Here is a 26,265-nt window from a genome sequence, read left to right as displayed (position 1 = left end):
AGCTTCCCGGGTCTGGATGGGGTGCAGGGTGGGCCAGGGGCTCCGCTGGCCTCTTGCCTGAGCCCGCCCCACGCCTCTGCCCACAGCTGCTCCCGCCGGGACGCCTGCGAGCGGGCGGCTGAGCCCCAGCGCTTCGCCGCGGACCTGCTGCAGTGTGTACAGCTGACAGTGCAGCCCCGCAACGTGTCCGTGACCACGTTTCACGTTCCGGTGAGCGCAGCTGCTGGGGCCGGGGTGGGGCAACGTGGCGGCGCAGGGGGATTGGCCAGTCACCCTTTTCCCCTGCCACCCAGCTTGTGCTGCAGGCCTGGAATGTGCCCGACCTCTCGGCCGGAGTCAACTGCTCCTTTGAGGACTTCACCGAGTCTGAGGGCGTCCTGGAGGATGGCCGGATTCACTGCCACTCCCCCTCCGCGCAGGAGGTGGCGCCCATCACACGGGGCCAGGGTGAGGCCGAGTGGGCCGGCCTGGGCAGCGCGGGGGGCCTCCTGTCGGGGGTAGATGGTCACTGGGACAGTGGGCGGGCGTCCCGTGGTGACCGCGGGGGGCGTCAGGGGAAGGCACTGCAGGGCTGCGGGGTGGGGGGGGGGGGCGGGGGCGGTGCCCTTGGCCGTTGGGAGGGTCCTCGGCGAGGCCTTTTTTCTGCGCGGGCTCCTGGGTTCAGCGGCCCCGGGGCCCTGGTGACGGAACCTGTGCCACTGTTACAGGAGACCAGCGGGTGGTCAAGCTCTACCTGAAGTCCAAGGAGACGGGCAAGAAGTTTGCGTCTGTGGACTTCGTTTTCTACAACTGCAGCGTCCACCAGTCGTGAGTGTCTCTGGCCTCCTGCACAGAGTCCTGCGGGGCAGCACTTGGTCGGGTCGCAGGAGCCAGGACGGGGCCTCGAGGGGGAGGCCGGGTGGCGGGAGCGGCAGCTGGGGTGCGACATGTGCTGATTCCCCTCGAGTGGGGAGTGGGCCGCGGGCACCAGAGCAAGGCAGGGAGCTGGGGGCGCTGCTGCGTCGTCCAGGCAGGGCACGGCCAGCCGGGGCTCGGGCATTGGATACCTGCTGCTCTGGGGCAGGAGGGGTCCGGGTCCCCTCTGGGTCGGGCAGCCCCTGGGGCACGGACAGCTGGGTGTGGGCGCTCTCCCTGGGCCTCTGGTCTTCTGCGAGCGCGCCAACCTCAGAGGAAGAGCAGGAATTGCTGAGGGCCCCCTGCGCATCCCGCAGCGGCCAGAGCCCTGGGCCGGGAGGGGGTCAGCCTCGAGCCGAGGCGCTTAATTTTTCAATCGTGTTTTCGTTTGTCAACCGACTTGCAGGCTGACGCACTCCTGGCTGTTCGTGGGGCGCCCACCGTGGGCCTGGGTGTTGTTGGCACTGGGGTCCAGCCTCCCCGTGCTGGGCGGGCTGGAATCTTTGGGGCAGGGGCTGTGCTCCGAGGCTTGGAGGGGTCGAGGGTCTCTGTAGAGGCAGGGCGGTGGGTTATGTGGAGCTACAGGGACGGTGAGGTGAGGTGAGGTGCGGGCTGTGCGGCCCGTCCAGGCCCTGGAGACACGTTGGAACGAATCAGGCCCTTGCCAGGCGAGCCTGCTTTCTGGTCGGGGAGGCGACATCTACCACGGCCGTCCAGCCTGCAGCCGCCACTCGACACCTACGTTTAAATCTCAGCGAATTAGAACAAGGTGGACTTTAAAACGTGCTCCTCGGCTGCACTAACGCGTTTCCAGCGCTGATGGTCACGCGTGGCCTGGCACTGGCTTTACACGTGTGCTTCTCTGAGAGGTTCTGTTGGCTGGCGCCGGGGTGGACTGTCAGGCAATGGAGGGAGGAGGGAGGGGAGCCCCGGCAGGCAGAAGCAGACCAGCTCTGAGCAGTGAGGAGCGGCCTGTGCAAAGGCCCTGGGGCGGCTCCCTGATCAGCAGCAAGGTGGGGGCCCGGGCTGCGGCCTCACCACGCGCCCTCTGCCTGCAGCTGCCTGTCCTGCGTCAGCGGCTCCTTCCCCTGCCACTGGTGCAAGTACCGCCACGTGTGCACACACAACGCTGCCGATTGTGCCTTCCTGGAGGGCCGCGTCAACGTGTCCGAGGTAAGGCGTCCCGTGGGCTGGGTTTGGAGGTGTGGAGGAGTTGGGTGCCGCCTGGGGTGGTGGGGATGCTGGCCGGAAGGTATAGGGGGATGCCCTCCGGGGCTGTATCGGCCTGGGGACGTCACACCCAGGGCACGTCCGGGGACGATGGGGGCAGGGACCGTCCTCCCAGTGCGCCGGGAGCTAGCTGGGAGCGTGTCTGGCTGGGTCCACGTGGACGGAGCTGGCTGGGCGAGGTGCAGGCGGCTGGTCTTTCCCGGAGTCGCTTGCAGGGCTGCACGGTCGCCAGTAGCCATCAGGTAGCAGTTGCTTCGGAGCCGAGCGAGCAGTGGGGCTGAGCGCCAGGCCTGAGCCGGGCCTGCCCGGCAGGGGGTGGGGGCAGGGCTCCCCGTGCCCAGCCTTCGGGTGCGGAGCCAGGCCTTGATGCTAGGCCTTGCCTCTCCGGTAGCTAGCGCGTCTGTTGGCTGGATGGGGTAGGAGGGTGTGAGTCCCACCAGCCATGGGGCGCCTGGGGGCTGCATCTGGACTGGACTTGCCCCTCACAGAACCTGCCCTGGCTGCCCCGCCCCCTTCCCTCGGGCTTTGGTTCTTCCACTCCCTGGTGACGACGTACAGGACAGATATACGGGACAAGACGGCAATGGCGGGGGCGGGCCAAGAGCAGGCGGGGACGTGGGGTGGGCAGGTGGGCTTCCAGGTGTGCGGCCTGCTTGAGGAGCTGGCCCGGGGGTCCTGGGGGTGGGGCAGGGGGCGGGGGCAGCAGAATGGACGTGTGAGGTGGGGGCCCGGTCTTCCCTGGCCGTCTCTGATCTCTGTGCCCATTCGAGCCGTTCCAGCGGAGCAGGCCGCCCGGCGGGACCCTCAGGGAGGGCTGGCATGGGCGTCCCGGGAGCGGCAGGGGGGTAGACCCTGCTCAGGAGCTCGCCTGCGCCAGGCGGGGCCGGGGACCTGGTCGGGGTCAAGGGGGGCTGTCTGGGGATGGACTTCACAGGCGGTCCCTCCTCAGCCAGTCCCAGGTCGCGTGGGGACGCCCCTAAGGAGCGTGACGTTTCCACAGTCCCCCCATCCCTGGTTCAGGTTTGGTCCCCGGGGCGACCCCTCCCCAGCTCGTGCTCAGGCCGCAGGGTCCCAGTCCCAGCACTTCTCTGCTTCCCGCCCGGGATGGGACGGGGTCCCTGTGCTCCCGCGTCTGCCCGGTCGGCTTCGGCTGGGGCGGCCACCAGAGCACGGTGGGGACGGGGTGGCCCGGCAGGGGTCCCACGCGGAGCACCCCCAGAGCAGAGCAGCCCCGGGGGGTGGCCTGCGCCCAGACCCGGCCTCCCCAGGGTCAGGAGTGAGTGGGTCGTGTGCTCCCCCGGCAGCCTTGTCACCAGGAGGCTCTGGGCCTGAGGCCGGTGCCCCTGCGAGCGGAATGGAGGTCAGTCTTCCAGACACGTCCTTGCTTTGTGTGAGAGGAGGGGCTCTAGGTGAGGAGAACCTAACTTGAGTTATGAAAACAGAGTCGCGGTCCTTCGTTCGCTCATAGGCCCCGAATTCCCTGGACGGCAGAGCCTCTGCGTCCACACTGCTTATCAGCTCCCTGCTGCCTCCGGCTCAGCCTGGTCTCAGGCCACTCGAGGAGGCTGGGGCCAGGCCCGGGCTGACGCCCGTCCATGGCTGGAATCATGAGGTGCCGAGGCCCAGCCACAGGGAGGCTATGGCCCGACAGGGGCGTGGAGCCTGCACCCCGAGACCCACAGGGGGACAGACAGCGGTGCTGGCCTCCCGGCAGCAGAACTGGTGTCAGTGGAGAGGGAAGGTGCGAGGTTGGGGGACAGTGGGAGCGGGGCCTGGTGGCCAAGACGAGCTGGGGCTGCTGAGGGATGTGGAGGGGCAGCAGGGGCGTCCCTGGGCTGGGGGCTGGCACGGGTGCCCTTTCAGGTGGCCACCGTGCACACCGGCAGCTCCCACAGGGCTGCAGCCTGAGCTCCAAACGCAGCCCACGTGCCGGTCAGTGCCCCGTGTGCAGGTGGCCGTCAGGGCAGCCGCAGACCCGGTGGTCAGTAGTCAGCCTGCCAGTCCTGCTCAGCTAGCTCTGCTCCCCCAGTGCCCCCAGGGGCCCCCAGAACCTCTGCAGAGCCGGCCCGTGGTGCCGCGGGAGCTGCCGTGGGGCGTGGGGATCGCAGTCTGTTTTCAGCGTCTCTATTTAAAGCACCTTCCGCAGGGTTCCTGCGGGCCGGCTCCTCCACGGTCGCTGCAGCCCTGCTGCAGGGAAGCCGGGCCGTTGCGTTAGTTAGGGTTGCTGAAGCGCTGGGCCCGGGGGCCGGGCTGTTTGTGTGCTCGCTCCGGCTATTTTTACCTACTCCCCGGGCCCCCAGCTGAGAGCTTGCTCCTGCTTCTGCCTCAGGGCCCTCTCGGCTGCTTCCAGATGGGGCCCCTCTGGTGGGGTCCTAGGACCCTGGGGCAGGGCACTCGGGCCCCGGGGCGGGCCTGCCCAGCTCACAGTGTGCAGCCCGGAACCCGGGCCCGGCTGGCCGTCATCGACGTCCTCAGTGTGCCGGCGTGTAAAATGGGCGCAGGGCTCTTGTCTTGGAGGAGCTCGGGCTCCGCGCAGCCCGCCCGCCAGCCTCCACCCCGGCTCAGCTGAAGCCTTGTCCCCCAGGACTGCCCGCAGATCCTGCCCTCCACCCAGATCTACGTGCCGGTGGGTGTGGTGAAGCCCATCACCCTGGCCGCCCGGAACCTGCCGCAGCCGCAGTCGGGCCAGCGGGGCTATGAGTGCCTGTTCCACCTCCCGGGGGGCCCGGCCCGCGTCGCCGCCCTGCGCTTCAACAGCTCCAGCCTGCAGTGCCAGAACTCCTCGGTGGGTCTGTGTTTCTGCTTTAGCAGAAGGGCTGCGCGTAGTCGGGTCTGCCACGCCCTGTTCAGGGGGCACCTCTGGCCCCCAGGCTGTGCCAGCCCCTCAGCCGGCCCGGGTGAGCAGGCTGCAGGGGCCACGCCCAGAGCCACGCCAGCGTTTGGAGGGAGCGTGTCTCAGACGTGGCTCTGCGTGCCGTCTTGGGGACCTGGGTGAGGGGGCTGGGGTTGAGGGCGCGGGGGAGTGACCCTGGGGGCCGAGGTCAGGGTGACGGCACCGGCTCCTTTAAGGCATACTGTGTCCGGACACAGAAGCCGTGCACGGTGGCCGGTGCATTCCCCCGACCCAGACGTGCCAAGAGGCAGTCACCTTCGGAGCCTCAAATCTGATTCGTTCCACGAATTAGGGATGGTGGTCTTTGCAGGGCCAGAACCTCCTGGTGGGCGAGGGGAGAGGGCCCAGTTGGTGGTCCTGAGGCCAGCTTGTGTCTCGCTCGCCCGGCTCGCCCCGTGACTGCCAGCAGGCCTCAGTCTGCCTATCTGTCCAGGAGAGCAGTGGGTTTCCCGGGGCTAGCCAAGGCCCTGAGTGGGGAGTGGGTACCTCTGGGCCACCTGCAAGGCCCCCAGAACCCTGGGGAGGGGCATAAAATTAGAGGTCAGGCTCCATTCCAGAGGCAGTGGACCCTTGGCCCACCAGCTCTGTGCTAGCGGGGGGGCTGGGGTCCAGCGGTCGCCACAGTCTCCCAGCACAGGTCGGCCCCTTGGCCGGGCCCGAGGCTCCCCGAGCCTGCCGGCCTGTCCAGTCCTGCCTCCTCTCCGCTGCACCCTCCGCCTGCGCCTCACTCTGGCTCCCCTGGCCTGACTGCCTGCACCCTCTCCTTCCTTTCTGCGCGTCCCCGAGGCCAGCTGTCTCTCGGTTTCTCCCCCATCCCCGAGCCTCTGTCACCTCTGTCCCTGTGCCCCCGCCCCCCCCCAGGCCCACATTTATCTTTCTTGCAGCCCTTGTGTAAAGGGAAAAGGGAGCGTTAGGGAGTTTGATAGGATCCAATTACATTCCTGCAGATAAGATGATGATGAATTGCCCTGGGGTGGAGCGCAAGTCTTCAACTGCAGAAAGTGGGACACAGCTGGGCGTCCGGGCCTGGGCTCTCCGGGGAGGGCTGAGACCCTGAGCCCAGCCCAGCCTGGGGTCAGGGGTGCCAGGGCACAGGGGACACACGTCTCACACCTCAGGGCAGTCCCGGAGGAGGGCTCGTTGAGCCCGTTTGGAGACGAAGCCGAGGTTCACAGAGCAACCCTGACGTGTGTCCAAGGGGTACGGGGAGTCCTGGCTTCCTGGCGGGGGCTCACCCTGGAGGCTGTGCCCCTGTAGCCGCTGGAGGTTGAGGGCCGTGGCCGTCCTTGTGCAGAGGGGGACCCGGGTGGAGCCCCCTCCGCGGGCCCGCAGGTGGGCAGCGCTGTGGGGAGCCTGCCTCCAGACTGGCCCCCAGACCCCGCCCTGCTGAGCCCGGGCCCCCAGCGGCCAGTCCCGCAGGTGGCCACAAGGGACACACAGGCCCTGGGCAGCGGCCCGGGCTCGGCCCGTGTGGCCTGACCACTTCTCCTGCCGCCGCAGTACTCCTACGAGGGCAACGACGTCAGTGACCTGCCCGTGAACCTGTCCGTGGTGTGGAACGGCCACTTCGTCATCGACAACCCGCAGAACATCCAGGGTAAGCTGGGTGGGGCGGCTGGGGGGCGGGGCCGAGGGTGGCCGCTGACGCCCAGCCCCTCCCTGCAGCCCACCTGTACAAGTGCCCGGCCCTGCGGGAGAGCTGCGGTCTCTGCCTCAAGGCCGACCCTCGCTTCGAGTGTGGCTGGTGTGTGGCGGAGCGCCGCTGTTCCCTGCGCCCCCACTGCCCCGCGGACTCGCCCGCCGCCTGGATGCACGCCCGCCACGGCAGCAGCCGCTGCGCCGACCCCAAGATCCTCAAGGTGGGCAGGCTACCGGGCCTGGGGGGCGTCGGGGGGCGCTCCGAGCGCCCGGCCCGCATCCCAGCCTCTGCCTCCACAGCTGTACCCTGAGACGGGCCCGCGGCAGGGAGGCACGCGGCTCACCATCACGGGCGAGAACCTGGGGTTGCGCTTTGAGGACGTGCGGCTGGGCGTGCGCGTGGGCAAGGTGCTGTGCAGCCCCGTGGAAAGCGAGTACATCAGCGCCGAGCAGTGAGTGCGGCCGGCGGGCGGGGGGGGGGGGGGGGGGGCGGGGCTGGCGGTGGCCTGGCGCCCACGGCTGCTGAGGCCCCCCGTGCCCGCAGGATCGTCTGCGAGATCGGGGACGCCAGCGCGCTGCGGGCCCACGATGCCTTGGTGGAGGTGTGCGTGCGGGACTGCTCCCCCCATTACCGCGCCCTGTCGCCCAAGCGCTTCACCTTTGTGGTAAGCCCGCCCGCCTGGCCCTGAGGGCTCGCTTGTGGGGCTGGCCCGGGCCACGGGCAGCCTCGAGTGATGGGCCTCGCCCCCAGGCCTGATGCCGCCCCTTGCGGCGTGGCCCCGCCCATGGGCGGTGTCTCACACCCTGTGAGCGCGGGCCTGGGCCTGGCTGGAGATGCCGGCGCTTCCCTGGGGCTCCAGCAGGTCCCTTCTCCCCCTAGACGCCGACCTTCTACCGTGTGAGCCCTGCGCGCGGGCCCCTTTCGGGGGGCACCTGGATCGGCATCGAGGGTAGCCACCTGAACGCAGGCAGCGATGTGGCTGTGTCTGTCGGCGGCCGGCCCTGCTCATTCTCCTGGTACGGGGTGTGGACGGACGGGCAGTGGGGACCCCAGGCACAGGCTGCCTTCCCCTTGTGGTCATGGGTTCAGATGGCTGGTGCCCCCTCCCATTGCCTGGGAAGCTGGAGGGCTGTGGAGAGCTGGGCTAGGGTGATCACTACGGAAACCTAGAGGCGGAGAAGGTTACTATGGAGACAGACAGGCTACCCCGGAGCGGGGAGGGCGGGGTGGTGGGTGGGGCCTGGGTCTGAGGGGCGGGCACAGCCGCTCTGTCCTGGGTTTTGGGGGAGTCCTGTGGAACGTGAGAAGGGCGTTTAGAAAAATTCTTAAGAGGGAAAGAGGAAAACTTGACAAAGGCTCGGAGCCCTGAAGTGGATAATTTTAGATTAGGGATGATAATGGAGCGGGCCTTTAAATATTTTCCTGCGGTAATTACCTGTTATCAGACTAATTATTGGAGTTTGCAGCCTGCTGTGCGCGGGCCTGGCGGCTGTGGTGAAGGCAATGAGGGGATGGGGCAGGTGCCGGCGGTGACTGGCCGCTGCCCTGGGGGGGACCCAGCGCCCCCAGCCCCGCCAGCTCGTTTCATCCACTCACGGCCCAGGCCCACGATTAGCCTGTTTTCAGATCAGGGATGATGGGGGCGGGGGGTGCGTGTGTCGTGTGCGTCCCTCCGCGGAGCGGCAGTTGGCGCTGAGCGCGGTACTCCAGCCCTCCCAGGACATTGAAGCCGTGGGCCCCGCCCGTGGAGGGGCCCTGCGGCTGCCCGGGTGACTGATGGAGCCGCTGCGGGGCTGCTGTGAGGCCCGCGAGCCCTTTCCCGCCCCGCAGGCCTGCTCTCGGCACGCGTGGGCCAGGCTCTCGCAAGCTGGGGCGCGGGCAGGCTTGCCGGTTGACGCTGCCGAGGAGGCGGAGCTGGGGGTGGGGCCACCTGGGCAGCAAGCTGGTGAGGCAGGACCCGCCCCTCAGCCCCGCTGAGCCTAGGACAGCCTCCCGCCCACGCAGGGCAGCATGGGGGAGAGGGCCAGGCTGCGGCCCAGGTAGGCACAGACAGCACCCGGCCCCTCGCAGGGGCTGACGGGAAGGGGCCCCGCCTGGAGACAGGCCCGCCGTGGCCTGTGCCATAGGTAGGCAGATGCAGCGGGCGGGCTGGTGACTCGCGCTCAGCCTGTTGGTGGTGGAGCCTGGACGCTCGGTGGCCTCGGAGGTGAGCTCCAGCACCTGCGTCCTCAGGAGGAATTCCCGGGAGATCCGATGCCTGACGCCCCCCGGGCAGAGCCCCGGCAGTGCCCCCATTGTCATCAACATCAACCGCGCTCAGCTCACCAACCCCGAGGTCAAATATAACTACACCGAGGACCCCACCATCCTGAGGATCGACCCCGAGTGGAGCATCAACAGGTGGGAGCCCGCCTGGGCCCCCGTCCTGCCCGCCCTGAACCCCACGACCCCCATCCGAGGTTTCCTGAGCCCCCCCGAACCCCGTCCCACCCACCCTGAGCCCCACGCCCCTGTCCTGAGCCACCGAAGACCAGCACCAGGTGTGGGGCTCCTGCACCAGGCCCTCCGCTCCCCCCCCCCCCCCCCCCCCCCCGTGGCCCTGCCGCCGAACGTGGTGCTGAGAGACTAACCCGCTCGCTGTCTTGCAGCGAGCCGGGTGGTGTGTCTGGTCCCTCCCGTTTGTGCTGGGCCGGGGCAGAGGGCCCCGGAACTTCCACCCCTGACTTCCATCTCCCTCATCTCTTAGCGGAGGGACCCTGCTAACGGTCACGGGCACCAACCTGGCCACCGTCCGGGAACCCCGCATCCGGGCCAAGTACGGAGGCGTCGAGAGGGAGAACGTGAGTCCCCCTGGGCCCTGCCCCCGCAGCTCCTGCCATCCCAGCTGCACTTGGAGGCCCTGGGAGGGGTGGGGACCGTGTGCGGGTGTGGCCGCAGCCCCTCGGTGTCACAGCCTGGATTTGCATGGGTCAGCCAGCCCAGTGTCCCTGTCTTGCATCCCCAGAGCTGCCAGGTGTACAACGACACCACCATGGTGTGCCGGGCCCCGTCGGTGGACAACCCTGCCCGCAGCCCGCCCGAGCTGGGCGAGCGGCCAGACGAGCTGGGCTTCGTCATGGACGACGTCCGGGCCTTGCTGGTGCTCAACACCTCGACCTTCCTCTACTACCCGGACCCTGTGCTGGAGCCGCTCAGCCCCACCGGCCTCCTGGAGCTGAAGCCCAGCTCGCCCCTCATCCTCAAGGTGGGCTGCTCGGCGGGGCGGGGCTTGTGCGGGGGGCCGGCGCGGGGGGCCGGCGAAGCCCCCGCTCACTCCACGCTGCCCCGCAGGGCCGCAACCTCCTGCCACCCGCGCCCGGCAACTCTCGGCTCAACTACACGGTGCTCATCGGCTCCACTCCCTGCGCCCTCACCGTGTCGGAGACGCAGCTGCTCTGCGAGTCGCCCAACCTCACCGGGCAGCACAAGGTCACGGTGCGTCCACGGGTCCTGGCAGCTCCAGCCTCCTGGGCCCCACGTAGGGCAGCCCCGCTCTGAGCAAGCCCCAGACTTGCCTCCCACCCAGAGGGAGCCCCTCCCTGGTGCCCCGGCGGGCCTAGCGTCTGCCCTGGGTGCCCGCGCCCCCACCTCGCCGACCGTGTGGGGCTGGGGCGCCCCTGAGTGGCCTGCACCCCCAGGTCCGGGCCGGCGGCTTCGAGTTCTCGCCAGGGGTGCTGCAGGTGTACTCGGACAGCCTGCTGACGCTGCCCGCCATCGTGGGCATCGGCGGGGGCGGGGGCCTCCTGCTGCTCGTCATCGTGGCCGTGCTCATCGCCTACAAGCGCAAGTCGCGGGACGCCGACCGCACCCTCAAGCGCCTGCAGCTGCAGATGGACAACCTGGAGTCCCGCGTGGCCCTCGAGTGCAAGGAAGGTGGGTGGGGGCCGCGGGGAGGGTGCGGGGTGGGGGGCGCCGGGGGCTGGGCAGGGGCCCGACTGGGCGCGATCACGGGGCGCTGCTTGAAACGCAGGCTCTGTCCAGAGAGCCCCCTTTGTGTCCCAGCCTGTCCGTGGGACCCCAGATGGGCACACGGCGTTTCTGTGCCTCAGTCTCCTCTGTAGGACAGACGTACCACCAGGTGCGGGGACGCTGGGCCTGCCCGCTCCGGGCGGGGGGCCATTTCCCCAGGTGTTGTGGGCCGTGCTCGTCCACGTGCTGGCGCGGCTGGTTCCCTCCGGCGGCCGGTGGGGGGCACTGAGGGAGGGGCCCGTCTTCAGCCTCCCTGTGCGCACCTAGCCCCGGGCCTGGGCTGCCTCTGCCCGCGGGGTGCTTGCTCAGGCGTGTGTCTGTCTCACCCTGGGGTGCACGTGACGCAAACCAGCTCAGGCCACTTCGGCGGGGAGGCTTCACCGGGGTCTGGGGCCCAGCCAGGCCCTCACTCCGCTCCCAGGACCCCCTTCCTCTGCGGCTCCCCCTCCCCGTGGTGCTAGGACGGCCACAGGGACAGGCTCGGCATCCCCACACCTGGTCACATGCCACCTTCCCCAAAGCCTGCTCCCCCGGGAGCTCCCGACTGAGAGGTGGACCCCAAGGGCAGGTGGGGGCGGCCCAGGGAGTGAGAAGGGCAGGGGCTGCAGGCGGCGTCGGAAATCTGAACGGTGGGCCGGCGGGTCGGCGGGAAGGGCCAGGATGGTGGTCTCCAGCTGGAACAGAGCTGTTCCCGGGGACCGATGTGTCCAGGAGACCCGTAGGCCCAGGGCTGGTCCCCATGGAGCAGGTGCTGCCGTACCCGCCGGTGCTGAGTACTGGGGTCGCGGCTGCTGGGAGGCCAGCGGGTGGGCACTGAGTGGTGGGCACCCAGGCCAGGGCCGCGGGGGCCCTGGGGGGTTCAGCTCCTGTGTGCCCGTGTGGGCTCCAGGCAGTAGCCTGCGCCCGTGCTGGTTTCTCTTGAGCCCGGCTGGCCTCTCTGGCTGGCGTGAGATGGGCCTCAGGGCTGGGTGTCCCCAGCCAGCTGGAGGCGGGGGGCTCTAGTTGAGCCCCAGCTCACTTGTGCCTCTGGGAGCCCCGTCTGGGTCCAGCGCTGTCACGAGGGGTGAACAGGGCGGCGCGGGTGGTGCCTGGCGGTCTCTCGCGTGTCAGGAGCCGGGGTAGGGGAGGCCTTGAGTGTCCTGCAGGGTCCGTGAGTGAATGCTGGCAGCCCTGGGGCAGACGACAGGCATCGTCCTGCCTGGGGATGAGGGCAGGGGGCTGGGCAGGGTCGGAAGCCTCGCCTGGGGGGCCTCATGCCTAACAGGCCTCGTTCTGGGTGGTCACTAATTCCACTGGCCTGGGGTGTCCGGTCTGCCCGGGACCCTGGCCCGTCTTAAGACAAAGGCCCGTGTCCCAGCGCCCCCTCAGTCCCTGGCAGACTGCCGCCCTGAGGGGCTCCGGCACGTGTTGGGGGCTTGGGTGGGAGGCGGCGGCCTGGGCCTTCCTGGGACAAGGACAACCGTCTGCCTGTCCTGTCTGGACTGACCTGTGATGCCCGTGTCTGGCAGCGTGTGTGCGGGCCCCCAGGGCCAGCCAGGTGGAGGTGACCAGACTCCAGGCAGCAGTGCCGGGGTGGGTGGCGGGGGAGGGCCGGCTCCTGACCAGACAGCGCATCCTTGGGCTGCCGCAGGGCTCACACCTCACGGCTCAGGAATGTTCTGAAAGCAGCGGGCGGGCGTGTCAGGGGCCCCTGGCCTGAGCCGGGAGGGCTTGCTTGTTGGCACGCAGGGCTCTGCCCCTTCCCAGCCGGCCTCATCCCCGCTCGTCTCCTGTGGCTGGAGCCAGGGGGCCACAGTTGCTCTGCCCCATCGGGACGTGGAGGCCCCTTCCAGCCCCATCCCGGCACCGCCTCTGCTCTCGTCTTGGTGAATTCTGCAGCAGGTCAGGGGTGGAGGGCTCAGCCTCTGTGTCAGGACTGGGGAAACGGAGGCAGAGGAACTTCCTCAAGTTCACCCAGCTGGCGAGTAGCAGAGTCAGGGGCTGGCCCGACCCTGAGTGTGTTGGGGGAGAGTGGGGGGTGCCGCGGGGGCCGGGGCAGCTGCCGTGACACCTCGTCTGGCCGCAGCCTTTGCAGAGCTGCAGACGGACATCCACGAGCTGACCAACGACCTGGACGGTGCCGGCATCCCGTTCCTTGACTACCGCACGTACGCCATGCGGGTCCTCTTCCCCGGCATCGAGGACCACCCAGTGCTCAAGGAGATGGAGGTGGGCTGCTGGCTGGGGTTCCAGAGGCGCTGCCTCTGCCTGCGGGGGCTCCTTGGGTGCTGGGGCGGCAGGGTCCTGGGGGCGGGCTCGAGACTGCTGGGAGGGGGGCCGGGTGTGGGGGGCCTCGCCCCAGCAAACCACCCTTAGCCTGGGCTCCCCAGGGCCCAGCCCTGTTTCGTTGGGCCCCTAGCCTACTGTGTACCACCTGCAGCTCGTCCGGCCTGGCTCCTGGGTGGGCCTGGGTGCCGAGTTTCACTGGGCCAGGGGGGCTGTTGCCATGAGTGTCGGGAGGTGCGGGCGCTCAGCTGGGCTCTGCGCGGCCGACGCGGCCCCCGAGCCTGCCGAGGGGAAGCCGCCTGGCACCCACGTCCTCCTGGGCTGCCCGGTAGCTGGCCAGACGCCCAGGGCCCCCAGCTCGGAACGGGTAGGGGCTCAGCGAGTCTGCTCTGTTGCGCTCTGTGGGGGGCGTGTGCGTCGCGTCCTGCACCCCTCGGATGTTGGGGAGCCAGCCCCCTCACGTGGCTGTGTTGGTGGGACATTCCCTCTCGAGCTGCACCTCAGCGGGCCTTCCTGTCGCGCTGGCTCGGGCCCAGGACGCCCTGGGCGGCTCACTGCCTGCTTGTCTGCTGGGGTGTCTGCCATGCTGGGGGTTCCCCATCCGCCATCAGGTGTCTCTCCCGGCGTTGCCGTCTGCCGGGCCGGTCTGACTGTTCTCTTAGCTGTGACTGTGTGTCCTCTCTGGTACCTGTCACCTGTCTTGCCTGGGCTGGGAGCCTTGTGTCATGCTATGACAAGCCTCGGGGCAGATAAGAGTGGGCGGGGACCTGGAACCAGCCGTGCCTGGCATTCCATCGGCCCTTTCCCACCTCAATGCTGTGTGGCTGCAACGCGCTGCTCCCCTCTCTGGACCTGAGTGTCCTCTGTGAAGGGGGAGGGTGGTTTCTGCATTGGTGCCGGCTGGGAGGGGCTGTCGGGCACTCCTGGTGCCCGGTGGACGAGCTGGGCCACACAGAGGGTGGCTGGAGCAGGCCTCCGTTCTGCTCCCGCACGCTGCTGTGCCCCGGGCCTCTGCCTGCTGTGGCTTCTCACGCAGCTGCCAGGCCCTGTCCATTCTGCTAGGACAGTTGCAGCTCAGGGACCCGCCCTTTGTACCGGGGCCTAGACGGGCCCTCGGCCAGCAGGGGCCGGTGCTCTCTGAGGTCTGAGCAGGCCCGTGGCCCCGCAGGTGCAGGCTAACGTGGAGAAGTCTCTGACCCTGTTCGGGCAGCTGCTGACCAAGAAGCACTTCCTGCTGACCTTCATCCGCACGCTGGAGGCCCAGCGCAGCTTCTCCATGCGGGACCGCGGCAACGTGGCCTCGCTCGTCATGACGGCCTTGCAGGGCGAGATGGAGTACGCCACGGGTGTGCTCAAGCAGCTGCTGTCCGACCTCATCGAGAAGAACCTGGAAAGCAAGAACCACCCGAAGTTGTTGCTGCGGCGGTGAGTCTGCGCCCCGTGCCTGCCCCCGCGGCAGCGCGCCCACCGGCGCAGCCCAGGTGCCGCCGCTGCAGTTCCGGGGACCCACTCCGGGGCTTGCCTCGTCTGGGACCCCTCGGCGCGAGGCGACACCTGCTCTGAGGCCAAGGCCTGACCTTTGGCCCTGGGGAGGGTGGGGTGGCGAGGTGGTGGTGTGGGCGGGCCTGGCGGTAGGACTGAGGCCGTCCCTGCATGTGTTCTGTTCCCAGGACTGAGTCGGTGGCAGAGAAGATGCTGACTAACTGGTTCACCTTCCTTCTGTACAAATTCCTCAAGGTGGGTGGGCCGCGGGGGGCCCCAGGTGGGGGTGGGAGGCCAGGGGTGACTGGTGGGCTCTCAGCCGAGACACCAAGGGGCCAGGGCCTCGGCAGGACCCCCCCGGCTCGCGGCTGTCCCTTCGCGTCTTCCCTGCACCTCCTGGAGGCCGTCCTGTCCTCACTCAGCCGCCGGGGCAGAGGTGGACGCCGGGGTCCGACGTGGGTCCCGCAGCTGCACGTGACTGAGCTGGGGCGTGCGTCCGGGCTCCGGTGGGGTTCATGCAGTGCCCGTGGCCCAGACCTGAGGTCGGAGGGAGCTCCCGGGCAGGGGCGTGTGTGTGTCCAGCTCCTGGCCCTGGGCCAGCCTGAGGAGGCGCCCGGGGGCGGTGGGTCCTGTTGGCCCTGCTGTGAGGAGGCGGGCAGCTGCCTGGGCTTCCACTGTTGTTGCCCAGACAACTCCCTCTCGGGCTGGGAGAGCCCCGACCCCCAGACAGACCCTGGGGAGCCAGGCTGTTCTCGGAATGGGTACAGCCTGCAGGCCGGCTAGACGTGGGTCCAGGTGGACTTTGTCAGGGCCGTGAGCAGCTAGCTGGGTCGCCTGCATTTTAGAACTGGGAGGTCATCAGACCCAGATGTCTGTCTGGCTTCCCTTGAAAACCCCGAAGGCTTGGCAGCCGGGCCCGGTCCTCGCATGGTGGCCCCTGGTTAGCTCCACGGTGGGTGAGGGAGCGGGCCGTGGAGCCTCGTGACGCAGGCGGCCTGGGTCTGCTCTCCGTGTGGCTCTGCAGGCTCCGCTCGCTGCAGTGTCCCGAGGCGGGGATGGCGGTGGGGCTTTCCGTCCTCCATGGAGGATGTGCTGAGCCCAGCTGCTGCGGCGCAGAGTGCTCAGGACAGAGTCCTGGCTGGGCTGAGGGGCGCAGATGGGGAAAGGGGCGGGGTGTCCACAGGGGCGTGAAAGCGTGGATGGGGTGGTGAGATGTGAGCATGAGGAGGGGCAGGAGGTAGCCAGACGGGGACCAAAGGCCCTGAGGTGGGCGCGAGGTCCAGAGGGGAGGGGGTCGGGCTGGGTGGGGCTCGCCCGGTGGGTGGTGGCCCAGTGATGCCCAGAGTACGACGACGTTGTTGTCGTGTAGGACAGGTGGCAGTAACAGAGCTGTGCCTTTCCTGTAAAGCGCACCTGTTTGCAGACCGCGTGACTTGGTCACGTGCTCATTAAGTCGTCTCTGGGAACCTGGAGGAGGGGGTTCAGAGGAGGCCCGCTTTCTTTGAAAAAAGAAGTTTAAAAGAAATTTTTTTACGAGAATTTTTTTTAAGTCATTGTTGAATTTGTTACAGAATTGTTTCTGTTTTGGTTTTTTGGCCTTGGGGCATGTGGGATCTTAGCTCCCCGACCAGGGATCGAACCCGCACCCCCTGCACTGGAAGGTGAAGTCTTAACCACTGGACCGCCAGGGAAGTCCCAAGAGACTGTTGAACTTTTCTGTCACTTACAGCTCTCGTGTCACGCCGAGGAATGTTTTCTGTTAGTATATGGCGTGAGGCAGGGATCTCACTCGACTTTCTTTCCCGATTGGAGAAGGGCTTGTTCTAACGTTTATCGAACAGCCTGTCCTCGTGTCACCTTTTCACTTGGAGACTCACTGGAAGTCTCTGCACATCTCTTCCGGCTGGGCCTGAGAGTCACCGAGGTCACCCTCCTCCCTGTGCAGGAAGTGGGCCCAGCAGGGAAGGGCTGGGTTCTGGGCCTTCCCAGTCTCAGAGCTTTCTGCTCCCTGGTTCCTGCTTCCCGGCATCTGGGCAGGCCTGTGGGAGTGGGTCAGAGCCTGCCAGCCAGGCTGGGAGTGAACACCCTGCTCAGCCTGCATGTTCTGTAAGGACGCTTGGCTTTTAAGGACCAGCTGCTTTAGTGGTAGATCGTCTGGGTTCGAATCCTGGCTTCTCGTGATGTGCTGTGTAACCTCACCCTCTGACCTCCTGAGGTGCCCCTTTTCTTCTGAGAGGAGTAAGTGTCGTGGCGTCTGCAGGGAGAGGCAGCTGTTAACGGCTGGGCCTCTGTCCTAGCTGATGTAATGCAGCCAAGTTTGCAGATGAAACGATTTCAGAGATGGGCGTGTTGCTGGAGGGTCTCCGGATGACCTGCGCTCACTGCCACTCCGTGGCAGCTGTCTCTTTCATCACCGCAGATGCTAACGAGCTGCCTGGAGCATCTGGTTCCGGGCAGAGCCACTCTTGGTGGGCCAGGGAGCAGGCCGGCAGCTGCCTGCTAGGGCCACACTCACTCCCAGCTCCGTTGGGGGGGGCCGAGACGCGAGGGGCCTGTGTCCGGCTGAGGTGGGGACTCAGCTGTGCAGGGCACGCAGCAGCTTGGTCACTGCAGTCGGGGCAGCCCTCTGGCGGGGGCGGGACGGGAGCCCTCCTTCCGCAGCTGTTTGTTAACGGTGTTTGTTGTCCAGCAGCGTCCGTAGAGCCCCCCACGCGCCCGCTCCGTGCTGGGCACTGGGGATGTAGCGGGGGGGGGGGGGCCAGGCACGCCCTGGCTGCGGCAGGCAGCTTCCACTCCAGAGGGGAAATGGCAGGGAAGCAAACAAGACCATCGAAGAGGGCTGGCTCTGTGTGATGGCAGTGAGGGCCAGCGGGCTCGGCCCAGGGCCCGGGAGAGCCTTTCTGACAAAGGGATGTCGGGTGGGGTCTGGAAGGGGCAGTGAAGACCCGAGGGGGAGAGTTCTGGTTGTAGGGGGAGCAGGTGCAAAGGCCCTGAGGTGGGGACACGCCCAGTGGCTGCAGTGGGGGCGGGAGGCGGCACGTGGTCGGAGATGGGCAGCGCAGACCTTCCCCGAGTGCCCGGACAGCCGCCCTGCCAGCCTCCTGCCCTGGGTTGGTGCGGTTGCACCTGTGAGTGCGTCGGCCACGTGCTCTGGAGGGAGGGGCGGCCCTCTCCTGCAGGCGAGTCCTAGCTGAGGGGGCCCTCCCATCTGATAGATGATGGTCGCACCCGTTGTAGTCCCCTGGGCCGTGGGGGCGGCACCGGAGCCTGCGCCTCAACCACATGCAACACTGGCTGCTTTGGGCAGAGTGGCGCCGGGGCTGTGGTCCTGCCGAGGCCTGAAGCGGGCGAGGCTTCAGCCGGGGTTGACTGGCCTTGGTCCTCCCCGCTTGGCCCCTTTGCTGAGGTCGTTTTCCGGGATTTTCATGCCCGTCTCCGCGGGGTGGGGGGGGGGGGGGCCGGGGCAGCGGCTGGGGCGGAGCCTGACGCCGCCCGTCCGCCCGCCCACAGGAGTGCGCCGGGGAGCCGCTCTTCCTGCTGTTCTGCGCCATCAAGCAGCAGATGGAGAAGGGCCCCATCGACGCCATCACGGGCGAGGCGCGCTACTCCCTGAGCGAGGACAAGCTCATCCGCCAGCAGATCGACTACAAGACGCTGGTGAGCGCCGCCCGCCCGCCAGGGAGGGGGAGGGGGCTGACTGGTGAGCGCCGCCCACCCGCCCCTCCCCGCCCGCCAGGGAGGGGGAGGGGGCTGACGCCCTGCGCTCCCACCTCCAGACCCTGAACTGCGTGAACCCCGAGAATGAGAACGCGCCCGAGGTGCCGGTGAAGGGGCTGAACTGCGACACGGTGACGCAGGTCAAGGAGAAGCTGCTGGACGCCGTGTACAAGGGCGTGCCCTACTCCCAGCGGCCCAAGGCCGGGGACATGGACCTGGGTGAGCCCGGCAGGGGCTCTGTCGCGTCGTCCAAGCACTGGGCGCTGGCCCGGAGGGTTGGAGGGAAGGGGTGCGTGACCCAGGCTGGGTCTGTAGGCTGCTCCCCGGGGTGGTGGAAGCAGGGTGGCACTGAGAGGGTGCGCCCCTGCTTGTGGGGGCAGGGGTGGGGTCCCCGTGTGCTCTAGGAAGCAGGTGGGCCCTTGGAGCTGGGTGGGGGCTCTCAAGATGGCTCACGAGCAGGGCGTGGGCAGGGGCACCTGCTAAGTGGGAAGGGCCTGGGGAGCAGAGCCGGGCTGGACCGGGCTGGTCCCTTGGTGGGTGAGGCTGGGGCCACGATGGAGGGAGGCCTTGAGTGCCAGGCTAGGAGCTCCGGAAGGCTGGGCTGCCCAGGGTTGGGCGGGCGGGGGGCTGCCAGAGGGGCTGGGCAGCAGCAGGGGTGCGGGGCTTCTGCTCTGGGCTGGGCCTGTCCCTCTGCTGCCCAGCCTTCACTCAGGGCCCCTGGGACCCTGCCCCCTGGACCTGTCCTGATGGAGGGCGCAAGGAGCAGGGCAGCACTCCAGCGTTCCCCTCCCCCGCAGAGTGGCGTCAGGGCCGCATGGCCCGCATCATCCTGCAGGATGAGGACGTCACCACCAAGATCGATAACGACTGGAAGAGGCTGAACACGCTGGCGCACTACCAGGTGACCCCCAACCTGCGGCCACGGCTCGGGCCCCTCTCTCCACGACGGGGCTCAGGGCTGGGGGCCACGCTCCAGGAGGAGAGGGCACGGTCACATGTGGGGGTCGCCCAGGGTTGGGGGGCAGGCTGAGGCCCAGGTGAGAGGCCAGCCGTGGGTGGTGGGTCACGCATCACCCGGCCCCCTGCCCGTAGGTGACGGATGGGTCCTTGGTGGCCCTGGTGCCCAAGCAGACGTCTGCCTACAATATCTCCAACTCGTCCACCTTCACCAAGTCCCTCAGCAGATACGGTGAGCACCGGCAGGGGCAGAGGGCCGGCGGGGGCAACGGGCAGACCACCGACCTGGACAGAATGCCGCTCTGGGCGCCGCTGCGGCAGCCTGGGATGGCTTGGTTACAGCCTGTCCCGGGGACCCTCGGCCTTTCCCCGGGTAGCACCGTCCCCAGAAACCCAGGGAGGTGGGGGCGGACGACCCCAGCTGTCGGGGGGGAGCTGAGGCTCACACAGGGAGCCGCCTGCCCAGCAACCTGGTGCCGGGCGGGCGGGACGCAGCAGCTGACGGCACGGCGCCCGCAGAGAGCATGCTGCGCACCGCCAGCAGCCCCGACAGCCTGCGCTCGCGCACGCCCATGATCACGCCCGACCTGGAGAGCGGCACCAAGTTGTGGCACCTGGTCAAGAACCACGACCACCTGGACCAGCGGGAGGGCGACCGGGGCAGCAAGATGGTCTCCGAGATCTACCTGACGCGGCTGCTGGCCACCAAGGTGGGCGGAGGGAGGGGGCCCGGGCGGGCCTCACGGGGCCGGGGCAGCCGCTGGAGCTGTGCGCCGCCCCCCCACAGGGCACGCTGCAGAAGTTCGTGGACGACCTCTTCGAGACCATCTTCAGCACGGCGCACCGGGGCTCGGCCCTGCCGCTGGCCATCAAGTACATGTTCGACTTCCTGGACGAGCAGGCCGACCAGCACCAGATCCACGACGCGGACGTGCGCCACACCTGGAAGAGCAACTGGTACCGGCCTGGGGTGGGGGCGGGGCGGGGGCGGGGCCGAGGTCCCCGCTGGAGCAGGAAGCCTGGGACCTGGGGGCAGCCCGGCTCGGCTGGGGGCTGCAGTGCCAGGAGGCTGGTCCCTCTCCGTCTGGGCCTCTCTGACTCAGCCATCGGGGGCATCCGCTGACCCACCTGTGGGACCGGATGTGGGTGGGGGGGGTGTGTGCACACGTGTATCTGTGCGTGTCTCTGGGCGTGCGCGGCTGCGTGCAGGTGTGTAGGCTTCTGCGTGAGAAACGGGCTCAGTGGGACAGGCCCGTCCCATGCTGGCTACAGCGACGAGGGTGACAGTGACAGCAAACGCTCCTGGGGCTCTCAGTCCCGTCGCCCCCTCGCTGCCGGTCTGGCTTTTGCCTCCAGAGCTGCCCGGGTCCCTGGCAGGGCCTGCCTGGTCCTCACAAGTTTTGTGCCTCTGGCCTCTTCCTCCCCGTGACCCGACTCCTCCCTGTACACTGCTGCCCCCCCCAGCCTGGGATGAGCCCAGGTCCTCTCCAAGCGAACCCACTCTGGGCCTCCAGCTCCACCTGCGCTGCCCGTGGCCCTTGAGGGGGTCCACCGGCCACCAAGGGAGGCAGTGTAGGTCAGCACTGTCCAGGGGACCTTTCTGGGGTGGTAGAAAGTTCTGGGTTGGTGCCACGCACGTGGCCACGTGTGACTAGGGGTATCTGACGTAACTGGTGCAGTCGAGCCCCTGAATCTTTAACTTTATTTAAGTTTAAACAGTGACACGTGGCCAGAGGCTGTCGCTGGCCCAGCTGAGGGTGGTCGTAGAGGTGGCCTTCTGGTCGGGGTCAGCTGTAGTGGGGCTGCGTCTGCTGGCCCCCTTCCCGGTCTTGTCACCAAGACTCGAGGGGAGCCGGCCCAGCCGTGAGCAGGCACTCAGGCCTGGAGGACTGCAGCCGGGCACAGTGGGTGCCCAAGGGCGAGAGAGCCTGTGGGTGTGCACACCCTCCCCTGGGCCCGTGGGGAGGGGCTGGCCAGCAGGAGCAGCCCTCGCTCACGGCCCAGCTCTCTGGGCCTGTCTCCCCGGCTGCATGGAAATCCACGGTCACCGTGAAGGCCAGAGCCGGGAGGACGGTGAGGCCACAGGTCAGCCCCCGCTCCCCGCCGGCCTGAGGGCCGCTGAGGCCCGTCCGACCGTGCGCCCGCCTGCCCGCAGCCTGCCCCTGCGCTTCTGGGTGAACGTGATCAAGAACCCGCAGTTCGTCTTCGACATCCACAAGAGCAGTATCACGGACGCCTGCCTGTCGGTGGTGGCCCAGACCTTCATGGACTCCTGCTCGACGTCCGAGCACAAGCTGGGCAAGGACTCGCCTTCCAACAAGCTGCTCTACGCCAAGGACATCCCCAACTACAAGAGCTGGGTGGAGAGGTGGGGGCGCGGGCCCGGGGCTGGGCGGGGGAGGGGCCGGGACCCAGCTCACGCGCCCGCCCGCCCGCCTGCCGCAGGTACTACGCGGACATCGCCAAGATGCCCGCCATCAGCGACCAGGACATGAGCGCGTACCTGGCTGAACAGTCGCGGCTGCATCTGAGCCAGTTCAACAGCATGAGTGCCCTGCACGAGATCTACTCCTACATCAGCAAGTACAAGGACGAGGTAAGCTCGCCAGCCTCACCGAGCGTGCTCCCGCCCCGGCCCGGGCTGCCTGATGGGTCTGGGCGCGTCTCCAGGGCAGGGCACGGGCCATCCTCGACCCTCGGCTCCCGATCTGCTTCTGGAGCCGGGCGCGTGCGGAGCTGGGCCTCCCTGAGACGTCAGGACAGACGACTGACTCGTGGGCTGCACTGGATGGACAGAGCGCAGGGCCAGAGGGGCAGGGCGGGCCCGGCCAGAGCCCAGGCCCTGAGGCCAGAGCAGGCCGGATGCAGAACGGCAGAGGCCGTGCGGGGCTGAATCAGAATGTCCTGGGAGGAGGGGGAGGCGGGGCCGTCGCCGGGTGTGCAGGCTGTAGGGTCTTGGGCTGCTCCCGAGGGAGACGGCCTTTGGGGTTCAGAGACGGAGCCTGACTGCTAGGTGCGGGGAGCGGGGGAGCAGGGGCTGTGGCCGGGCTGCCCGGCTGCAGGGACCACGTCAGGAGCTGGAGGGCTCAGGCGCCAGCTCCAACTTTTGTGTGGGTTTGAGAGGATGGGGCGGTGAGCGCAGGAGGCCTGGCGGCAGGTCAGAGCATGGGGGTGGCGGGCTGCGGTTCTTCCCGAGGGGCTGTGCTATGAGGGGTGCAGAGACGCGGGGCGATGGGGCTGTGGAGGGAGACGGCAGCTCGGCCACGTGCTGGGGGCTGACTGGCCGCCGCGGGAGACGGGTGTGAGCACAGAGCCCAGCAGGACCCGCGGGTGCAGGGGGCAGGCCCTGGGGCTCGGGGGCCTGGAGGGCCGGCAGGGACCTGAGCCCTGTTCGGGTGGTTTTGGGGGATGAGGGGCGGATGGGGACCCCGGGGTCGCGGGGTCTGGGGGTCCCGGCTCCAGGCCCAGGTCCCTCAGCTGAGAGTGGGTGGGACAAAGTGGCCTCAGCCTGGAGCCCACTCTGGACACAGCCAATGTGTGCTACCCCGAGCCCCGGACAGGCCTGATGCCCCCCTCCCACCTCCACAGATCCTGACGGCCCTGGAGAAGGACGAGCAGGCACGGCGGCAGCGGCTCCGGAGCAAGTTGGAGCAGGTGGTGGACACCATGGCCCTGAGCAGCTGAGCCATCGGCCATGACTGCCTGGCCAGCAGGAGAGTGAGAGGGCCCTCGGGGGGCGGCCCTGTGCAGCAGCCGGAGCTGGGAGGTCCACGGAGGCAGCCTCGCCCCAACCATACCAGGTGCCCTGCGCTGGGGGCCGGGTGTGCAGTCCTGGCCCCCCTCGCCGCCCCTGTCCCCTTCCCGCCTGCGGGGGTCCCGGTTCTTAATTGGTGTTGGTGAGACGGTGCCCTGCAGCACCTTCCATGCCCAGAGCTGCTCGCCGTGGGGCTGGGGAACCCAGGTGTGGCCGGGGGCCTTCTCAGGACAGTGGGTGACTGCTGCTGAGGCCCCGGGGGTGAGGCAGGAGTTCTCCTATAGGGAGAGGTTGGGCTGCCGAGGCCAGGAGGGCCAGGCCCAGGGGCTGGGAGGGGGTCAGCTGTGCCCGGCTCCCTAGGCAGAGTCTGAGGGCTGGGGCGTGGCTGGCGGCCGGGCGGGGAGGCTGAATGCCCAGGGCCCAGCCACAGCGAGCTGAAGTCGGTCCAGGCGTCACCACCCACCTGCCACGTTCCGGCAACACCACACGCACCAGTGCACCGCCGCCACCATCCTCCGATTCACCGCGTGCTCTCCGCGGCCGAGGCCAGAGCGCCACGCCGACCTCGCCCAGAGAGAGGCCCCCGGCTCCCTCCCATGGAGGGGCTGCAGAACGGCTCCACGCGGGGCCCAAGTGACTTCCAGAAGGACTCGGATCCCGTTCCGTCCTCAGGGCTGTTCCTCTGGGAGCCGCTGGGGCCTGGGGCTCCGGGTCATGCGTGCACGTTCCCTTATTTATTCCCCCCACCGCGCCCGCCCCCCGTCCCGGCCTGAGCTCTCGGCTGTGGAGGTCCCGGGAGCAGCCCCGAGCACCCTCCTCCCCCCTCCCTGGCCCCCACCGGCCTCCCAGCGGCGTCAGTCTGGCCCCTCAGCAGCGTGCTGGTCCCTCGGAGTGGAGGGATATCTGGGGGCTGTTGCTCGTCTTTTAGGGGAGCAAGGGGGTCCTGCTGTGCTCTGCTTGGGCAGCGGGGCCACGGGGGCCTCGGACCACACCCCCTGGCCTGGCCGGGAGCAGGACGCAGTGACCGGGGGGCCTGCAGAGCCGGTCTGCCCGTCCTGCTCTCAGCGAGCAAAACAGCGCGTTTTTAATTAAAAAATCTGTACATATATATCCATATATATATATCCATATATATGTGGTTCTAGCCTGTCTCCAGCCCCAGTGGGGTCCTGTATAGTTACCTGGAGGAGGAGAAATTTTACACTTTAGAATAAGAGAATTAAGGTAGCGAGAAAGCAATACCAAATGGTCGTCGAGAACGTGGCCAGAGCTTCCCCGCTGCAGCACCCCCGAGGCCTCCGCCCTCGACCTGCGGGTCGTCCTGTTTTCGTTTTGACGTGAGAAGGAGAGGACTTCTCGGGCCGAGAGCTTCCCGGACGCGGGCCGTGGATTCCTGCATGACTGTGCTAGCGTTTAGTCTGACTTGATCTTTTTAAAACTGCAAGTGTTGAATACTAGAGGTGGTTAGGCCCTTTTTTCATGTTTTCTAATTAATCAGTCACTTGTGAAGGCAGTGGCCTGTTCCCTTTTCAATTCACTTTTTCGACGGTACTACAGATTCCCGCGGACTTTAAGGGACAGTTAGCTGTGGCCGGCCCCACGCCCCCGGCCGCCCGTCTTGGGTACCCCCCCCCCAAGCCGCGTGAGCCAGACCGCACACCTCCGTCAGCTGAGGAGCTGCTCCCTCGCGGGAGGAGGGGTGAAATCCGCCCCCTCCTGACTCAGGAAGCTCCTGGAACCGGGGTGCAGGGGGCCCTGGGCCCCGTGGGCACTGAGCAGGGCTCGGGCCCCCCGCGTGGCGGGTGTCCAGCAGGAGCTCAGGCCGGGCGGGCGCTGGCCGGGGCCGGGTTCCGTCCGGGTGCGGGTCTCGCTCCCCCCGAGTCTTCCCTGAAGCTGCTTCTGATCGAAGCCCCCGTTCTTCCAGCCCCGCTCGGGTCAGGGGCCTCCTCGGCCGCTGCGCCGCCGTCTTCAGAACCCAGTCCCAGCCCCCCTTCCTCGGGCCTCCCCGGCCCCGTGCTTGCCCCACGGGCGGCGGGCTGGGCGGTAGTGACGCAGGAGGGGAGCCGGTCCTGCGGGCGCGAGGCCTCATGGAGTGCGTGCGCAAGCACTTTAGCGCTGTCTGTTTACACACGAGCCGATCGCTGACCTACGCCTGCAGCCCACCCCGCAGCACGGCCGCACCTTCCTCTCCCGGGGCTGGACTCGGGCCAAGTCCTCCTCCTGGCTCGTCTCCAGGGTCCTGCTGGCTCCACCGCGCCTTCGGCACTGGGCCCAGGCGCCTGCCGCCACATCCCCGTCCTCCTGCCGGGCACTCGGACCCCAAGCTCCGGCTCTGGCCTGAGGGTGGCTGGAGTGTGGCATGGGAGCGCTGCTCTGTGCAGGTGGGTGGCCCCCAAGGCCCCTCTGCAGCCCCAGGGCCGGGGCTCTGGACTGTGGTGTGGGGCGGTGTGCCAGGATGCCTGCCCGCCCCGACACTGCTGCTACTGCCCGCCGCCCCGGGCCCCCTCCCGCCCTCGCTCACACGCGTCTCAGGAGCGCCAGGGACAGCTCGGCCTCGGTCGGGAGCCTGGCCTCTCCATATACCTCGAGCTTGCCCGCACTCCCCGACCCGGGCCCCAGGCCCCAGGCCCCAGGCCCACGGGAGAGGTCCCCCCGCCCTCTCCGCTTTGCCCTTGCTGAGCGAGCCCCGCCTGGCTCTGCCGCCAGTGCTGGAGCTGAGGGCTCACGCCGTTGGTGCTACACAAGCTAGAATAGATATATTTAGAGAGAGAGAGATATTTTTAAGACGAAGCCCACGATTAGCTGTCCTTTGACGCCGCAAACCCCACCCAAAAGAAGAGCGATCGCTCGGCAGCCTGAGCGGCCCCTCTGCCGCTGCCTCTCCCGGGGGCGGCGTGGCTCGCAGGCTGTGTAAATACACGGCCGTTTCCTAGTTTACTGTCTCAGATTTAGTACTTGTAAAGACACACACATTAAGGAGAGAATAAACATTTTTGCTAAAACTCGTGGCTCTGGGCTCTCCTTACTCAGGGGTGGGGGAGGGGGAGGGTCCTGGGCTGGGGCCACGCGGCCAGCAGAGCTGCAGGCACAGCCGCCCCCCCCACCTCGGCGGCAGCATTGCCCGAGATGCCGGGACTCCTGGCCTCAGGGCGTGGCCAGTGCAGCAGGGCCTCCCCAGGACCTGGCATCACAGAGCTCCTGTGCTCCGGGCCCCTGGACCACCGGGGAACCATCAGCTGAGACTGAAAACACAGGGCCCGAGCCCCACCCAGGGGGTCCTGTTGACCTGGGCCCACACAGTGTTCTCAGCTCCCCTGGGTGTTCTGCCTCGGCTCAGAGCAGTCGGTCCCTGGAGACCGTGTTAAAGTCCAGAGGGCCTGGGGAAGCCTGGACATTGGCCTGGGTCCCCACCCTGAGCAGCAGCGT

At 68.1% G+C, this 26,265-nt stretch overlaps 1 protein-coding gene across 1 annotated transcript in view; it reads left to right on the top strand.

The window, feature by feature from the left end:
• PLXNA1 (plexin A1) overlaps positions 1-25,841 on the top strand; it is a 45,027-nt gene extending 19,186 nt beyond the window's left edge. The window contains exons 6-32 of the mRNA XM_067755707.1: positions 87-210; positions 294-447; positions 708-807; positions 1,953-2,067; positions 4,709-4,909; positions 6,518-6,614; positions 6,683-6,876; positions 6,956-7,107; positions 7,200-7,320; positions 7,536-7,672; positions 8,889-9,056; positions 9,403-9,496; positions 9,661-9,900; positions 9,987-10,130; positions 10,334-10,568; positions 12,730-12,872; positions 14,098-14,354; positions 14,600-14,666; positions 17,922-18,068; positions 18,188-18,347; positions 18,926-19,029; positions 19,221-19,317; positions 19,605-19,795; positions 19,873-20,042; positions 21,241-21,453; positions 21,531-21,681; positions 22,674-25,841. Coding sequence (XP_067611808.1) covers positions 87-210; positions 294-447; positions 708-807; positions 1,953-2,067; positions 4,709-4,909; positions 6,518-6,614; positions 6,683-6,876; positions 6,956-7,107; positions 7,200-7,320; positions 7,536-7,672; positions 8,889-9,056; positions 9,403-9,496; positions 9,661-9,900; positions 9,987-10,130; positions 10,334-10,568; positions 12,730-12,872; positions 14,098-14,354; positions 14,600-14,666; positions 17,922-18,068; positions 18,188-18,347; positions 18,926-19,029; positions 19,221-19,317; positions 19,605-19,795; positions 19,873-20,042; positions 21,241-21,453; positions 21,531-21,681; positions 22,674-22,769 — 4,072 coding nt within the window. The 3' untranslated portion in view covers positions 22,770-25,841. The remainder of the gene's footprint in view (positions 1-86; positions 211-293; positions 448-707; positions 808-1,952; positions 2,068-4,708; positions 4,910-6,517; positions 6,615-6,682; positions 6,877-6,955; positions 7,108-7,199; positions 7,321-7,535; positions 7,673-8,888; positions 9,057-9,402; positions 9,497-9,660; positions 9,901-9,986; positions 10,131-10,333; positions 10,569-12,729; positions 12,873-14,097; positions 14,355-14,599; positions 14,667-17,921; positions 18,069-18,187; positions 18,348-18,925; positions 19,030-19,220; positions 19,318-19,604; positions 19,796-19,872; positions 20,043-21,240; positions 21,454-21,530; positions 21,682-22,673) is intronic.
• The last annotated feature ends 424 nt before the right edge of the window (positions 25,842-26,265 follow it).

The sequence above is a fragment of the Pseudorca crassidens genome, chromosome 10 (genome assembly GCF_039906515.1).
Source record: "Pseudorca crassidens isolate mPseCra1 chromosome 10, mPseCra1.hap1, whole genome shotgun sequence".
Lineage (NCBI taxonomy): Eukaryota > Metazoa > Chordata > Mammalia > Artiodactyla > Delphinidae > Pseudorca > Pseudorca crassidens.
The sequence above is the reverse complement of the archived record's forward strand: the minus strand, read 5'-3'. Positions and strand labels throughout refer to the sequence as shown.